The 18,428-nt window shown below is 34.2% G+C and overlaps 2 protein-coding genes across 6 annotated transcripts; one reads left to right on the top strand and one right to left on the bottom strand.

Moving 5' to 3' along the window:
- Positions 1 to 84: 84 nt before the first annotated feature.
- On the top strand, positions 85 to 12,933 carry LOC128888203 (rho guanine nucleotide exchange factor 2). 5 transcript variants are annotated; one of them, XM_054144879.1, is made up of 17 exons: positions 85 to 417; positions 748 to 848; positions 3,411 to 3,737; positions 3,859 to 4,235; positions 4,391 to 4,540; positions 4,622 to 4,815; positions 5,770 to 5,901; positions 6,251 to 6,326; positions 6,405 to 6,534; positions 6,614 to 6,806; positions 7,951 to 8,022; positions 9,152 to 9,205; positions 9,296 to 9,848; positions 10,087 to 10,316; positions 10,399 to 10,943; positions 11,026 to 12,118; positions 12,333 to 12,933. In XM_054144879.1, the coding sequence occupies exons 2-17, from the start codon at positions 809 to 811 to the stop codon at positions 12,571 to 12,573; spliced, it is 4,407 nt and encodes a 1,468-aa protein (XP_054000854.1). In that variant the 5' UTR covers positions 85 to 417; positions 748 to 808; the 3' UTR covers positions 12,574 to 12,933. The 5 variants fall into 5 exon arrangements, with proteins under 5 accessions (XP_054000854.1, XP_054000856.1, XP_054000855.1 ...); XM_054144883.1 differs by lacking the exons at positions 85 to 417; positions 748 to 848 and adding exons at positions 2,442 to 2,564; positions 2,642 to 2,922; XM_054144881.1 differs by lacking the exon at positions 5,770 to 5,901 and having other exon boundaries at positions 89 to 417.
- Positions 12,934 to 15,709: 2,776 nt separating this feature from the next.
- On the bottom strand, positions 15,710 to 18,362 carry LOC128888216 (WD repeat-containing protein 89). Its single transcript, XM_054144918.1, has 7 exons — positions 17,795 to 18,362; positions 17,182 to 17,408; positions 16,734 to 17,071; positions 16,514 to 16,642; positions 16,347 to 16,441; positions 16,128 to 16,230; positions 15,710 to 16,039 (listed from the first exon to the last, which is right to left on the bottom strand). The coding sequence occupies exons 1-7, from the start codon at positions 17,965 to 17,967 to the stop codon at positions 15,884 to 15,886; spliced, it is 1,221 nt and encodes a 406-aa protein (XP_054000893.1). The 5' UTR covers positions 17,968 to 18,362; the 3' UTR covers positions 15,710 to 15,883.
- Between the last annotated feature and the right edge of the window lie 66 nt (positions 18,363 to 18,428).

The following is an 18,428-nucleotide window of genomic DNA, read 5'->3' as shown; positions in this document are numbered from 1 at the left end:
TCAAATAAAATAATGTAAATCTAAATGAATTTAAAAAATATTTATCGACTTACCATACGTCGGGCGTACGATACACCCCTGGCTAGACACACAACGGACCAATGACCGTCCGTTGCAAGTCACGTGGTTTTGTTTACACAGTTTTTATTCTTTCTGGACAAAGTATAGCGAACTCAACTATACATAGTTTAGTGATATAGCGTTCCTGCATCATAGTAATGAAGTAAAAGTGGGGGAAGCTTTGGAACTTATATTGGACAGCACTGGGCTAGTACAAAATGGTGCAAAATGGTCGACGTGCCTTGACTGCATGATACAGATTGGTATTAGATGCAACATTTTGTTTCCTCATGAAGGAGTTAAATATAATAAACTACGTGTAATATTAATGGATTCATAGAAGTTATTACGCTTTAGGTACGTATCTTCTCCGATGACGGGTAATACGTTTTAAAAAACGAAATAAATCATTCGAACGTTCACCTGTCAATACGGCTTCCTTTGGCAACAAAGTGTGTACGTCGACCTCGTCAAAGTATAAAATACTGCAAGCATAATAAATGTTTTCTTTTTTACCAGTGGCTTTTATACTCACTATCCGCGTTGTATCCTACTTTGTTTTTTTTATTATCACTTTAATATTTGTGCATATATTATGTTCGTTCAGTTTTCGAGAATTGCGTGAAATGTTTTTGGAACAGTGAGTTGCAATTTAAAGCTATTTGGAATGTTTACAAAATGTTTCAGTTTCCGCTCTTGGAAAAATTAAACATTCCTCCACTCGTCGGAAATAAAACAAAAAGAAAAGATGGAGAAACGGCAGGAAATACTGGCTCCGTTTTCGTCTGGTAAGTTACCGCTAACACAAAGAACATTTCACTTACTCTTTATCTGTCGATATTAATTGGTATCTTTACTGTACCCAATAAAATGTTTAAAAAGAAACGTAATATCTTTTAGAGTTAATATCCTGTCTATATTTTATTTATTAGCATCCTATTTAACACACCTTTCTGTTGCATATATTTTCTTTCATTTTTGAGACTTATTGAATTACTACTTAATAGAAATAAACACTTTTATAAAGAGCAAAATTACTTAGTTTCTTGTAAAAAATATGTAGATATTTTTTGTTTTGTTACTATCTACATAATAGGCATTATGTTAGATGAATTTATATATATAGTGGTACTAGAAATACAATATAAAATAAATTAAATGTTTTTGATCTACTTGATACAAGTTTTCCAACAAATATATAATTTGTGTACATTCTGTATGTACATATCATTATATTAAATATTCTGTACAAAGTACAAAAATAGTCTTTGGTAACTCTTCACTGGATTAACATATAATACAAATAACATTAATATTATAATAGATATCTTGTACTCCTGTTTCTAATTTTTATAATTTTTTAGAATTTCCCACTGTTGTTAATTTATTAAGAGACTACTAATTCTTCTATTGTTTCTAAGTTACTGCTAAGAAAAGAGTTTAAATTGTACACAGATAAATCTTTATACCTCTTTGTGTTCAAGTTGTACAATAGTGTAAAACAATAATGTAAAACCTTTTTTTTCTTCTCCTTCTTCCTTAAAGAAAACTTTCTGTTTGTCATATTTATGGAATGTATACCCAGATTGCATCCCTAGTTTTTGCTTCAGTGGATGCAGTGTTGCTATGAATATAAAATTAATAAAAAGGCTACATCAATTTTTCTAAAATTGTACAGTTTATCAATACTCTTAGATATTAGAAGCATAAAAATAAGTTGCTTAACAAATGTGAGATATCTTGTAATATTATGAAAGTATAATAAATAAATATATGGCGACAGATTTGATACAGACCACCTTTAATAACTTGCCTGCTTTTGGTAACAGGAATGAATGTATCAAACTAATCATTCTTGATTTGTCTCCTGCACACCTACATCCACAAAATATTATTCATGTGCCCTTTGAGATCATGCAAGATTGGGCTGACACATTTTCTCTATTGCCAAAAGTAAAAAAATTACTCAGGTGATCTGTTTTAAATTTACACTATATGTAGAAATAAAAAAAAATGGTGTAGAAGCAGTAATCAATTTTGTACCAATTTAAACTCTTCTTTTCTATCTCTATAATCTTCAAGAGAAGCCGATTGAGGTATAATAAAATGACGAATTCGGTATTATTCATATTGGAACGATCATTTGAAACTCCGTGAAAATGGAATTTAAATCTAAAAATGATTCGATTAGAATTTAATTAAATTAACGGGTGAAGAAAAAGTATCGCACGGAGAGAGTTACGAATACAAATGCAAGAGATGAATTTACTAAAAAGAGTGGCAGTAAAGGTAGAATTAGATTGAAGGTTGGAGGTCGGTTAAGGATCGGGGATGCACGAAGGTGGGGTGGCACGCGCGAACCAACGGATCAATTCGCGCACGGGAGCTACGGGGAAAGCAACAGTGTGTCTACCCCCTACTTCCTGGAAAAGTACTTTCCACGATTTGAGCGTGTATACTTAATACGAGGATGACAATAAACGGTTCATCGAGTCATCGTGTAGGTAAAATATAATATGATCGTTGATGGAACATCATCGTCTAGAGTAATCGTTAAAACGTTCGTTGTTTTTGTTATAAGTTTATTGACGTGTGTCTACCGTCGTCTTCTCTTGGTGAATTGACCGTGTGACTGTTCGATTAAATAGAAAACTGGAAGTTCGTTTGATCGTCGTCGGTGACAAGATTAAAGAACTCCGTTTTGCTCCGATCTGTTGTCAGTTAGTGACAGATCAATTGGAGTCAAAACATCCTTACGCCCAAATCCCCGAGAACCGTCAGACGACCTTGGAGTATCCCTGACCGATATTAACACGGCGAGATAAAGTGAACGTTTTTAACTTCCTCGTTTCGTATCTATAGGTAGAGTAAAAACATTGTTTCGTGTTAAAGCTCGTATATTTACGTGATGTGAAGGCGCAGATACGTGCCATAGAATATTTTGACCTGATTTTCATTGAATATGTCTTTATATATTACGATAACATGAGAGCGGGAGGCTGCTACGATTGTCGGGAGCAGGTTCTATTTGTTCCCTGTTCAGTCAATAGGCGCGAGGACATTTGGATATCGGTTTTCTCGTATCTCGATGTAGTTCGCGAGATGTGACATTCCTTGTTGCGCGCGAGTCTCGTCCTTTTTGTCAGACTCTGAACTTTTTTATAATTTTGGTCACTATTCGAGCAATTTAAATTGTCACATATAATTTCTTGTTTTTTATTATTCATTGTCCAAAGTGATTGTTAAGGGCTTTAAAGTTGTGAATTCGATTGATTATTCGTTCTTTGTTACCTAGTTATAATTTATAACAACAATAATAACAACATTCGTTTTGTATGGTGTATTTATAGATGAGTGTCCAAACAGTGGGGAGGATAGCGAAGAAGATGTAATAACTGACTATTTGGGATCATCGCATTCTGACTGCGATCGTATACCTCTCATTAATGGAGATCTTGGCAGTCTAAATCTACGTGGAAATATAATTGCTGAGTCCAGCTACACCAAAGACAATACAGAGAAAACGGCTATCACTATGTCTGAGGGAACTGATGAACAACAGCAGCACCCACTGCTCACACTCGGCTCTAACATTCAAACTCAGCCTAATCCTTTGGTGCCAATTATTAGTGTCACACCTCATTCGCCTAGTCTTGCTAAGAACTACCCTGTTCTGGGTAAATTTTTTTGATTTTTGATCCGTGTTGTATGACACGGATTTTGCATTGAACTCAATTTCAGTCAACATTAGGAAATTTTGTGCTTTTTGTGGCTAACAAATGGTTTACCTCCTTGCAGAGGACAACTTACAACATTTGCATGAAATTCACGATTGTATTCAGCGTATGAGAGATCTGACGTTGAACAACTGGGGATATAATCACCGTGCATCCCAGAATGATGTGCCGCAACGTTTAACTTCATCGTGCCCTTCTCTGTGTCCTTTAATTTCACTTGAGATCGCGCCACGCTCGAGTAATAACGATACGGGATCTGATCCAGATCTCCTTGCTAACTGCTCCACCAATAGTTCCCCTACACATTTTCCATCGGTAGGTCCTCGTTCACAGAATGCACAGGGTATAGACAGGAGACGCAGCTGGACTGATTTGGAAGATACTCGATGTGGGCGTCGCAGATACTCCGGACAAAATCATCTGCAAGCGCAAAACATGGTTAATATTGATACATTTTTGAAGAAATTCATTATTTGTTGTACATTCTTAGCATGGGATACGACTGCTTCATCGCTTTTTTTCATTTTGCTTCATTAAAGCTTCTCATATATTTTGTCACTACGATATTCAATGTTTATTCATTACAATTTCAGCGACAACGCAGTATTAGTTTAAGTAGCCTAGACAGTGAAATGGAAATAGAATTACATGGAAAACCCTGTACCAGACCCGTAGGGGTCGGTAATCGCGCATGCAGATCACAAGCAAGCACTCATTCTCTCAATGAAGCTGATCTTGTACAGGTAATTTAAAGGATGCTTACATCGATAAACCTTTACATGTTTTGTTTGTAATGAAATACACCGAAAATTTTTCTGTAACAGAGTGAATATCAGAAGATAGTCACAAAACGTTTCAAAGGTAGTCAAAGATTAGCAGAAAGTAGTGGTTTAATGCCTAGTGTCACAGGCTCTCGTTTACCTCTTCAGAAATCTATTTCTACACCTTCAATTGTTACACCTCAAGTTAATGCTCACTTAGCAGAGTCTGTAACTAGGACAACTCCATCACTTACAGCGTAAGTTAATTAAATATATTCTTAGATCGTACAGCTAGATCAACGAACGATACTTATTTAATTTTCTTTAATTTTTTTTTTGTGATAATCTCGATATTATATCAAACTTATATAGCTGATATTAAAAGTCAAATTTATAATTTATAAAATAACGGAATAATTAGTATGATCTAGCCTGCGATCTTTATCTTTTCCTATATACAAGTAGTACACAAAATAATGCACATATTTTATGTACATATTATATTTCAATATTCATTTTCAAATTCACATTTAAAATACATGAATGCATGATTTATCAATATGCTCAAAACAGATCTAGAAATTTGCATATATCTAAGAATGCTTGCATCAACTTGTATTATGTAGATGAAACTATTTAAGCATGATTGCACCATCTATTACTACAGTGTTTCTCAAATTCACTACCCTGTAGATCTTCTCAAATGAAGACAATTTTTGGTGTAAACTTTTAGAATAGAATTAAATTATTATTCATGTTTAATATATTTTGAACTTTTAATATTTATTCCGTAGTTGAAAAAAATCCGTATTATTTGGCTTTCCGATTTTATAAAATTGTACAAAAGATTGAGCAAACTTAAGTTTAAAAACCTAGTTTGAGAAACGCTGTATTAAAATATATACGATTTATTAATCTTTAATTTGTTTTAAATCAAAGTGTATTTATACAAAAATCAAAGTGCTAATTTATATTTATGCTATCCAACTATTAGAATTATTGAACAGATTTTTCTTAATCTGAATTCAAATTTAAACTTTCTTGTTCGTTTAAATGGTTCTTTCTATATTCTAATCGATTTATATATTTATGCCGCTTTTATATCTCGGTGGCGCACCACGCGAGAATATCTGATTTGCAATATCTTTTACACAATAGTCGCATACTTTGTGTTTGTACTTGACAATTTCCTACCATCCTGCATGGTACAGCCGTCACGAAAGAAATGAAAAGGGTAGTGGAAGCGAGACTGAAACCGAGGATCCAGCGAACAGCCATGAATTCCACGAAGATACGGAGGGCACTCCAAATGTTCAGATATCCCTTGTCGAATTATTGACTGAGTAAGTATTCTATATTTTCAGTTTTTCGTTAACGTGCAATATATTCTGCTAACAACGTACAAGGAAAAGTGGCTGGTTTGTATCAGCTTAATAGCTAGGAAATTTCTTGTACTCTTTACGTATTATAATACTGAAATACTACTTAAATTCTTTTTTGTGTATTATATCTTTTCGTAAAATGCTTAGTAATGTATGTATTTAGATATAATTTAGCTATACTTTGATCATTTTGTGTGAATACACCATAGCAACGCTTGTAGACTTTCGACGCTGCGATAATTTCCATATTTAAAATTCTAATGCCGTTTGTAATCGTACAATAATTAAGATATATAAATTCAATTTTCAGTGGAGTAGTGTATGATGATCATCATTCCGAAAAAACTAGAAGAAAACGGGCTTCCATTTTCTTCCGTAAAAAGAAGGTAGTTAAAAATTAAAGTTGGTTTAGATATGTTAAGTATAATACAAGTAATTTAAGAAAATTGTAACGGCATTTGCAGGATAAAAGTGGTAAAAAAACTAGTCTACAGCAGCATTTATGGGCGACAATAACGACAGGATCTCAGGGAAGTTTATTATGTGATGTTTGTATGAAACAATCAACAAATAAACCACTTCTACATTGCGACAGTAAGAATTGATTAATATATGATTCTATCTTTTCGTATTTCGTAAATTAGTTGAAAATATAATATTTTGGTATCATCAGATTGTGGAGTATCCGTACATCAAAGTCAAGGGTGTAAGGATCAACTAGTACCAGAATGCATTAAATCGAAACATCATTCTAGCAAAGCTGCCACCAAACCTTCGTCGAACATATCCACAATTTCGAGTAGCTCTAATGTCAAAAGGGGGTCTACCGCGTCGTTGCCTCTAGCGAGTTCGTCTGGAAACGGAAGGTAAATAAAACTTGTACTATCATTACAAATTTTCTGCATTGGATCTGCGTATCTGTGGTTCAAGATTCGCACGCAATTGGCATGGCTAGGCCTAAACTCGGAATTTTTAATGAACTTCTCTTACTTGCAATATGAGTAATGTATAAGTTCGAAAATACGTACACATGATATTTGCGTCTTAGCAAGGAATTTCGATTTCTTTTTCTTTGTCTTTCAGATTTTTTATGAAATGTTTCATCCGATACAATTAATTGAACTCAATCATTTATCACTTCAATCCTAATGCAATATAGTCAACTATTGAAAAATAGATTAATATATCAATACTTATTTATTTAGGTATATACATATAGATACATATGTTATATATATTTATGTTATATATACACACTTATTTACCAACGATATATTTAGTACAAAAGACGATTAGTTAGAAAGGATATTGTATCTGCTTATTATTCAAAAGCTTTGGCTGGCTCAAAGGCTTATTATTTCTAATTAATTTTGCAGTTTAGCCGATAGTATGGCAAGCTTCAGCGTGTTTATCCTCGCGTCTCTAGCATCACTTATGAAAACTTTTGCATATACATATTGATCGACATACAAAATGTCACGCCCAAACTTCTTCAAAAAATTTTATGTTATTATAATATCGGGGTACGGTTTACAATACTAAACAAGTTTGTAATGTTCGTTTTAAACGGTGATATTTACATACAAGGATGGGTATATTCGAATGATCGTGTAATTGAAATACATCGAGAGTAATGAGTATTCGATTCTTAGAGCAAGTGACGACCAACGTGGTCTATTGTACTCTGTGATGATCCGTATTGATATTCAGTTGTATTTAACATTCATTCATACTATCAAAGATTAAGTACTCCTATAACTTGCATTCGAACCGTCATCGTACATTTTTTTCTAAAGTATATTTTGCCCATCTTTGTTTACAAATAAAAAGGTCCGTATTAAAGAGTTGATACATGAAAGTTGAAAAATGCAATAGAATAAGAAAAATGAAGAAGGAGGGGAAACAAAAGGGAAAACGAAGTTGCCCTAATGCAGTGTGTGCTTTTTCCTTCCCCCGTGCATTCCCTCTCGTGCAACTACGACAAACCGATCGATTGTTCGGCGATTAAAGGGAAATTAACAGCAAGAAAGCCGTGACAAGCTACAGCCCTTGGCGGCGAGTTGCTACTAAGCTCGGAGTCAAGTAAGTCTCAGATATCTGATGTGTTCCTCCTATTCTGTCGAAGCGTTCGTACGTTTCTGTTCGTGTATGAATCCTACACAGTAGTAGGATGGCCCGCGTCTATCGTTCCTCGATTCTTTTCTCGCACACATTGTTCAAAAGGCGATTAAATTGCCTCCTTGCGTTGTATTGGAAGAGACATCACCTTGTCCCTGCCTATGCTTCTGATATGCTTGCTTCTATAATTTATGTTCATTCAATGATATATTTTATGTACACGCCTCGTAATTTCACACACAAATTATAGACCACGAGCTCACAGTTATCCAACAGTCAACCAATTTCTTTATCGAGCATATTATAAGCAATATATAATGAATATTATAAGCATTTCGAATTTTCAATCGAACGGATTTCTCTTTTATCTTCTTTTTTAATTATTCTTTCATACTAAGAATTTTTTAACTCTGTTTACATCCTTTTCTATACTTCTAAATGTACCTTTCAACTCGTAGTCCAGCATTCTTCATTCGTGTAAAGTATCATTTTTGTGGAAACATTGATAATAAAATGTTGGGTCGGGTTGGGAAAAAATCGATCACTGTAGGTGTAATGCTTGAATACTGTATTTCAACAAATTAGGCTTGATTTATTCGTCTGTTTACGTCCCCTACCCGACCTGAATATGTATCAATGACATACATCATCAGTGACCCACTTGTTCATCCTGTAAATTGTTAATTCCCGTTCATAATAATATTGAAATCTCATTTATATGTAGTTCGACTGGCATCTTCGAACACTTCCATGAAGCAGTTACAGAAAACTGTACTTCCCATAATTAACATATTTCTTTAGATATAGGTTTGGGTGATTTATGTAGGGCATAAAAATTTACATACATACATATCTTTGCAAAACAAAACTTAGGTGCTGCTTTGCAGATTACATTCATACAGAAGGTAATATTAAAATAATAGTAAAACTGCTATGAGTAACTAGTATATTGTAATACTTACGAAAAAAATACGTTAAAATACTGGAGGTAAAGCCAATTTAATATTGTTTGTTTCAGCAGAGTATGACATTTTTCTCGTAAAAAGGAAAGTTTAGATATTCTAATGTATAAAAATACCCTTTTTTCTTTCAGTCAAACAATAAATGAAGAAAAGGATGGGGACGGACAGCATCGTGATATATCCAGGTGCGTACACATTTTTAAAATGTTATGGATGTAACGGGTATACGAGCAGTTTGGTGCACATTAACGAGAACGATTAATGGAACATTTTAGTGGCTGGGAAGAATTCGACTACGGAGATGACGCTCATCAGTTTACTGTTGGCGATCTCGAAGGTCTAGATCCTGAATTGGGCCTAGCTAAAGAAGAACCTGATTCTTGGAGCGCTGCTATAGGACATAACGTCGCGTTACGACTCGTTGATAATTGCGAGCGAAAAGTAAAGCGTCAAGAACACATTTACGAGTTCGTTCTTACGGAAAAACATCATTGCTTAGTACTTCTTGCTATGGAGAGAATTTTTGTGGAGGGTCTTCGGCGTCATTTTCGTTTAGGCCAGCCGGATCTAGAACGCATGTTTCCTCGACTACGCGACCTCATCGATATTCATTTACGATTTCTGCAAAAATTACGCAAGCGACAAAGCTCAAGCCACGTTGTTCCTACAATCGCTGATATACTCGTTGATCAGTTCTCTAGTGAAAATGCACAACGTATGAAGAGTGCCTATGGAGAATTCTGTAGTCGTCACAGGGACGCTGTTGAAGCTTACAAATACTACTTGCGTCACGATTCTCGATTTGCACGGTTCGTGCGTCAGTGTCAGGTAGCTATAGTATGGTATTGATCTACAGGGTGATTCTAGAAACTGGGACATGTCTTTTTTTTTTCATACTATAAAAAGATGGTGTCCGTTACAAGATTCAATTTTTCTGTGTCAATTGTTTGCATTACCTAAGAAAGTGTTACAACTTATCTCAGTTTTTAAAATTCTCCGATATAGTTCTAGTTCATTTTATTTTTTTACGTAATAACGTAGAAATATTTGGTCGATGTCTGCGTAGACGCATCCTTTGCTGAAGAAAAAAGGAATTCCTGAGTGCATCCTGTTCGTTACTCAACGCTTAACAAAGTATCCACTACTGGTCGAACCACTTATAAAAACGGGTATTGTACAGGAAGAAGGCGAAGATTTGCGCAAAGCTTTAGTTCTTGTTAAAGAGATTTTAGCAGATGTAGATGCTTGCGTAGCTGACAAGGAAAGAGAAGATAGAAAACTAGAGATCTATAATAAGTAAGAAAGTGATATATTTAATTGCACGTCTTTTACCTGCCTTCTAGTATTAATTGCAATTAACATTATTATTCTTATCTAGGATCGATGCAAAATCTTTTGCAACATATCGCGGTGCCAAATTCAAAAAGTCAGATATAATGGCGTTTAATAGAATTTTGAAATTCGAGGGTACTGCATACTTGATGCAAGGTCGTGGAAAAATGACTGCCATCGTAGTGGTTGTTCTTTCTGACATATTATTTTTCTTGGCCGAAAGGGATCAGAAGTATGCATTTTTTGTGCCTGACAATAAGGCTGGTATAGTATCGCTTCAAAAGTTACTAGTACGCGAAAAGGCGGGTCAAGAGTCTAGAGGAATCTATTTAATAAGTAGCAATCCAGCCGAACCTGAAATGTTCGAGCTGAAAATTCAGAAACCCAAAGATAAACATTTGTGGATTCAAGCAATTAGATCGGCAGTAGAAGCTTGTCCACAAGAACCTGAAAATGAAACTGATGCGCTAACCGAGAATAATAGTAGTAATGAATTGAGAGACACACGTTCGTCTTCTATATCGCTGCTTTCTGCTGAGGAAAGGCAACGCCTAGTTAAAACTAAAGAGTCACATATCCTAAAAATAGTTGGTACGTATAATATTTTTTATTACTAATCACATATTTTGTGATTGTATTATTAAGAATAGTTGACTTTCCTTACCGCAATTAGATGAACTACGAAAGAAGGATGCTGAACAAGCACTCTTGCTTGAAGAAAAAATCAATCTACAAGTGCAGCTCTTACACGCGGGAAACATTTGGAGCGGAAATGAATGCAGCGACAATGAAAGAATAGAAAAAGTGGAGAAAGAAATCCCAGATTATACTAGACTGGTTCACAGTGAAGGGACTGATACTGCGCAATTGTGGCAGGAGGTGGTTGTAGCTGTTCAAGAAGCAACAAGACTTGCGAGTTCGTTATCTTTTGGTGCAGGTGGTGCTCCTCTTTCACGAAGTCTAAGTTCTGCGGGAGAACGACATAGCGAGGCTTACGTTCCGCCTGCTCTTTGTGTTCCGCGAAGAGCTGAAACATTCGCGGGCTTTGATCATAACAAAGAAAAATATCCATTACGAGATTCTACTGCGATTCAATCCGTTATTTCTCTTCCAAAGGTTGGCGAATTTATGAAAGAGAGTCCAGAAGACAAAGAATGTCAGGATTCAGAGATTAATAAAGATCAACAGTGGGCAGCGATTCGTTTGTCTCATCACGTTTATACGTTGCTCTGTATAATTAGTAATCAAATGACGACAATCGACAGCTTACATGCTCAATTAGCCGCGTGTAAAGAAGGAAGCATGGGCAAATCAAATAACAGACCTAATCCGAATCGCCAATTAGAAGAGTTACGTAACTTACAAGATCAATTAAGCCGAGAGAAAGCAGCGTTTCGAGCCGCGTCTCAGCAAGAGCAAAAGCAACTGGAAGAGGAACGAGCCGAATTGGCAAGACAACGAGAACAACTGGCGGCAGAACAGCGAGACGTAACACAGCAACGTGAACAATTGTATCGACGACTCGAGGCATTGGAACGACAAGGAGTGACGTTAGTTGCTGGTTCGGCTCCCAGTTCCGCGTCTATTCATTTATCTCACATAACCCAGGGAACCGACACAGTGCAATCACGAAAATCGCAACCGGATGCTAAACGAATACCATTAAATTTAATTAGCGCTACTAACCAGCAGAAAGTGCAAAGTAATCTTCCAGTGAAACAGCAGTTGCCTTTAAAACTTGCTAGCGGAAGCAACAATAACACTAGGTATACACAACAATATAAATAATCTATTAAGTGTAGAAAAGAGGTTAGGGGAAACACATTTCAATCTCGTTGAAGATTGAATTTTACTTAAAAAATAAAGAACTCTTTTCTACACCTAATGTATTTCGAAATTATACAATTATTGAAAATACCAATTTCTCAAGAACAAATATTGAGATGTGGTCTAATGATTTTTTCATCGTACAAATAACAGGAGTGGAGGCACAAGTAACAATAGCCCAGATCGACATTCGCGGACAGGAAGTAGTCCAGCGATTGTGACTGGTTCTACGTACTCTTCGCCCGAATTGGGTAATAGTCATGCTAGTACAAGTCAAATTCACTCCTCGAATCGTTCGCTGCGAATTACACGATCTCCTCCGGAGTATTCCCACCAACAACATCAACGTACCGAACAGCAACAACCTTCGGAAGAGGAGGTAATCTTTTTCTGACGACTCTTTCGGTTTGGTCGAAAACATTCTCGATCCTCTCGCACTACGACTGGCGAAGCTACTCCGACTTCCACGCTAACTCCTTCTCGAAATCAATCAAAAGATGCTCAACCCAGAAGCCGTGTAAAGTCCTTTTGACTTTCAACATTTTCTCGGTAATAACGCTGAGTTATTTTTTTTTTTTTTTTTAACCATTTCTTTTTATACTATCCATTGTTACTTCCGATTTCTCCGTGTTCGTTTCCAGTTTACATAGTTTTTCTCTCTTCCATTTTGGTTCACGTGTTCCCTTTACCCCTACCTATACCTTCGTGCTCTTTCTATAATTTTGTCTTCCTTTCTTGATGACAATTTTAATTGTGTTGTACTGATGCATTTAACGTGTCCATAACGATGGCGTTATTGTCCATGAAAACATACGTATTATTCTCGATAAATCGATAAAGAATAATGTTACTTTCGAACTGCTACCGAGGGCAATAATATAATTTGTATGCAAAATCTCACGAACTCTATCGTAAAAAAAGAATACGTATAAAATATATGAACTAATAAAAAATGATAATGATTAATATTCAGAAATGTTCGAGGAAAAAAAAAAGTATTAAAAGGGCCGGCTTTGTAAGAGAGATCAGCCGATCTTGTTGAATTCTTGCTCGTTACGTTATTAAGCTGACTGACAGTTTTAGAGACATGATTTTAGACGAATCTTTTAAGCAAATCTGTTGCTGCTTGCTGAAACATGCAAGATAGAGAAATACATTATATTAGGAGTTCATATACATGGATGTGTATATATACTTTTTCATGGCATATGTATGACGTCAGGTGTACGTATGAGAATGAAAAACGCGCGAAAGAATATATACGTGCATATTAAATGAAATTAATAATAAATATGCACGTGTGTGTACAATTCATTTTACCAAGAATGTACATGTATGCACTCGTAGGTGTATATGGGCGTATGTGTGTGAATGGGTAAGTGACTGTAGTAGCTATTCTTATACAATAACTTTAAAAGTATTTTAATACGTGCTAAAACGACGGGTAAGATCTATTATTAACAATAATTAATTGCTATTATGTGTGCCAAGCCACAGATCGAAGTCGTTACTTGTCCGATATCTTTTTTATCATTCCTTTAACAGAAACGGTCGTTAATTCTTTAAAGTTCATTTTTCACAGTGTTATATAGTCACGAGTTTTAATTCCATGACACTGAATGTCACATTTGTTACTGCGCAAACAGTGTTTGGTTAAAAGTCGTGACTTAGTGTCACGTAAGATCGGACCTTAATTTAAGTTGAGCGAACAGCAATTTAATTAGTGTTTTATATTCGATATTTTGCTTCGAGATTTTTCACTGCCATTATTGTTATTCTATGACTCTTTTTTTTTTTTTAATTATCTACAAGTTATTTTATTTATTGCATTACGTAAGATCAGTGATATTTCTCGATTGCCTAAAATATTTTATTTATACGAGGCTTTTTTCAATGAACAAAGCTTTCGAATGTTTTGTAGAACTGGAAACTGTTTAAGAGAAAGTATTACACGAAATATGATCATACTGCACGTTTAAAATGTTAATGCTACTACTTCGTTTATTGATCGTTAAAGCAAAAATTATATTTGAAATTGAAGTATATTAGAATAACGAGATCGAAGTAAATAGTTATCTTGAAAACTCGGCTCTAGAATATAGATCGTTATTATGAAATCAGAATTTTTGTTTTGATACTTATATATACATATATAAATCGCGTGTATTTGCCTCATTAGATGCTGTAGCGTGCAATATGATCGAATAAAGGACAGCGTCGTCGAGGCACGATGATAAAACATGTGACTAATTAATTTATCTTCATAAGGAAACGTAAGTAACACTATCAGCTCGTCTCAATCAATCGTGGTGACAATAGATCTGAAAAGTATTTCTGTAAGATGTAAAATGTGAAAAAAAAACATAATTAATGAGTTCTTACAAGTCTATTACTAAAAATGCCGAACATGTATCAGCTCATAAAATAATATTGTATTAACCTGTTAGTAGCCTTCACGGATGAGTGTTCGACTTCATTTCAAGAACACTTAATACCAAATTAAACTGTTCTTAATATCATAATGCTCATTATAAGGAAAACGTGAAACATATATATGAAAAGTAAGTTTTAACATTAAAGCGTAATTCCAAAAAGTCATTCCAGATAGATATTTCAATACATGTGTATATTAAAATATATATTAAAGAATGTATTCTTTATATACATTAAAAACGTTCCACTATGTCAAATGTATCTTGATACAATTAAAGTTCGTTGTTATTAACCATTTCCTTTGTATAATGAAGTCGCACACCATCTTCAGGGTAACGCGAAGAATCAAATTGGAATAACAACTAAGGAGTAGTGCGGCGGCCTACGTGCGTCTAAGTGGCATCCAAAATGTTTGATGTCACCTGACAGCATAAGTTTAAGAAAGGATATAAAGAATTCTTAGTAACGCGGTTTTCCACGTTTTAGTGAATCTTTACGTCCCTGATGCTCATGGGAAGTATTTTTGTACGTTTACTCTGTACCTACTATTTTACTCTAAAACTATATCTACTGTTATCATTGTGATACTCGCTACTGCGATCGTCTTTGGAAACGTTAATGTAAAATTATAATATCTAATAAGTGGATGGGTATCTGTTTTAAGACGCGTCCACTCGATACATCAGCATTAAATTCTCTTAGAGTTGAATACTTTTAAGCTAAGAGCTGTTATATCGGTTACGCTAATATTAATTGTTATTATCGTGCTATTTGCTTAATTACTTTATCGAGAGTACCATTTATTCACAACACACTAAACACGTCTATTTTACAACAAATGCAAATCGTAAGCTTCTATTTTAATAAATCCTTACATCGCGAAGAGAAATAATTTTTCCGTAAGGCGATCCAATCATAGTTAATTCGTTACTTGGTAAGAGTAAACAAATATTTACAATATTTTTCTTCCTCTTTCAATCTTATACATATATGTATACACACACCAGTATGTGATTTACATTCCTTAGCATTTATATACACATGTTTTGCTGCATTTTTTGATTGATACATGAATCGCTGTTAAATCATTAGCCACATAAAGAAATAATATCTATTTATTATAAATGTACATACAACCGTTATTGTAATAAAGAAGAACGTGAGGGAAATGTACGATTATGTTAATGTTACGTGATATTTCCCTTCTGTTTATTACATTTACTCACAAAAACTTTTCATGCATTTACAAATTCTTATCCTATCACTTTTATTCAATATGGCTTAGTCCTGTGCTGACGATCGCGCCGTTTGCCAGTACCAATTTTTGCCACCAATTTGTGGCTAGAATTTTGTTGTATAGACATTGCTTCTGTTTGCCTCCAAATATTTATAAGTCCACCTTCGCCTACCGTTATTAAGGAACCACTCTAAAAACCATATTAAAACATTATATTTTAACTTAGGACTAATTAAATGATTCATTTTTTAACAGGTGTATCTATATTAAAATCATACTTTTTCATGCAGCCAACTGTCGCGTACCAATTGTTTATTTTCAACCATATTGTGGCGTATTTCTAATTGATCATTTACGACATTTAAACACCTCAAATTTTCCCTAAAACATTTTAATAAGAAATAAGCACAGTTATTTACATTTAAATCTTACTAATTGATATATTTGATATTAATGTCGTATTATCCTATTTGATTATATTTTTATCTGATATTTACCCTTTAACACTACTGACACCTGCTATTAAAAATGGCTGTTCAAGTGCATTTGAAGCATGAAATCTGACTGTGTAGCAGTTGCTTGGATCATCAGACTAAAACGAATACAAATTATTTATTGCACAAATATAATATTATAAATTATAATTATTCAAGTTTATATTAACCTGGGAAATTGCTAAGTTACTGCGCTCAAATTTAGCATATGGAGTTGCTTCATCACAGTCCCAAAGTTGTAGTGAATGTGTATGTGTTGTACACCAAAGATTATTATCATTTAACCAGCCTATCCTATCCTTTTGTTTAACAGATTTGTTTGGTGAGAATAGTATTACTCATAGTTATGGTGTTAATATATTTAAAATTTTTGCAAGAATTATAACTCACCACAGAGTTTTCTATATTTAAGGAATGGATTAATGCAAAATCTTCTGAAGGCTGTGTAAGATCAAAGACATTAACCAATCCATCTGTACTACCAGATGCTAAGACATCTTGCATATTAGAATGAAATGCCAAACAGGTCACATCTTCCATATGACATCCCCAATACCCACCAAGAAGATTATTATTTTTACCATACAATTTTGAATTAGTATTTCGTGTATCCCAAAATAAAATGAATGCATCTCCTCCTATATGCTCTGTGCCACCTGCTATAAGTCTTTCATCATGACTTACATCAAAACTACAAAGAGGTTTCATTTTACCATCATCTGTACAATCTGGAAATAATATAAATACATTAAACATAATACATATTTGATCTCTTTTTCTTCTTGAAATACATTTTTTTTATTCAATGTAAATGATGTAAATAAAGAACTTACTGTACCTTTAAATTCTGCAATAACTTTCCCTTTAGCTCGTAAATCACATGCAGTGATCAGTCCATTATTGTTCGCTATATATAAAATGTTTCTGGAAGTTGGACTAAATGTGATACCAACAATAGGTGCTTGATTGTGACTTAATGTAATGGTCCGACTTAAACTTTCCCCAACAGAGTATATAACACATGTATGATCACAGAGAGCTGTACAAATCCTATATTCTGGATCACTGTTCATATAAAGTAATTTATGAAATATTTCCAACACTTTTCAAACATATAATTATTGGACATTTCATGTTAAATCCAAGTCTAGCATTTTGCAACTAGTGAAGTGTACTATGAATTAACAAATATTATTCAATTACAAATCAAAAACATGGATAAAAATAAACATTTTCAAAAGTTTGTTACATAGTTATCTGATATGAAATGTAAACTATTAATTCTTGTATAAAAAGGAAAAAAATGTATGTCTTATATATTAAAATTATCTACAAATTGTTGAATGAGGAATATTTTTAATTATTCTCCATCGTATTATTAAGATAAGCATTACTATACTCTTCTTCATAGATTTAACGTAAAATGTTTCATAAGTATATACAAGATTTGCCTTTGTGTTCCACAGATAGCAAGGATGTAGTTGTGATTAAGAGATACTGCCTCCTCTATCGATGATAATAATTCGCTTTTCCTTTTGACATTTCGATTATTATACTTTCGCGTGTCGCGTTCCACACTTAGTCTTTTTAACGAATCGACTATTTCTTCTGCCATGCTGCTCATTATCAATTTCCGAGCAAATATCACAAGTTAAGGTTAATACCACAAACAGAATGTAGTCATACGTCCATTATACATCTATGTACATAAAGTATTTGTAGTTTCGAACTGGATCTAAGTCGTTAAACTTTCTATCGTGGATTTTTTTCGATATATAAAGTTATTTAATGCACGTTTCTGTCCCTTAATTATAAAATTGTACAAGATTATACAGTGGTAGAACACCTAAGATATAATTTTCTGTTACATCGGCACAGCTCGACAGCCGGTAGAGCACCGACAATGTATACAATACAATACGACAATACCCTTCAAATATTTAAATCTGTATGAAGGCAAGTTTTCTACGTGCTATGATTTCGATGGTTGAGCTCAATGTTTCCCAAAATTAATGTCCTTAAATCTAGAGAGCGCTGCAAGACCGTTCAGAAGGTCGGTGTTACAGTACTATATAGTTATGATAC

This window comes from Hylaeus anthracinus, unplaced genomic scaffold, assembly GCF_026225885.1.
Source record: "Hylaeus anthracinus isolate JK02 unplaced genomic scaffold, UHH_iyHylAnth1.0_haploid 11989, whole genome shotgun sequence".
NCBI classification, from domain to species: domain Eukaryota; kingdom Metazoa; phylum Arthropoda; class Insecta; order Hymenoptera; family Colletidae; genus Hylaeus; species Hylaeus anthracinus.
The sequence above is the reverse complement of the archived record's forward strand: the minus strand, read 5'-3'. Positions and strand labels throughout refer to the sequence as shown.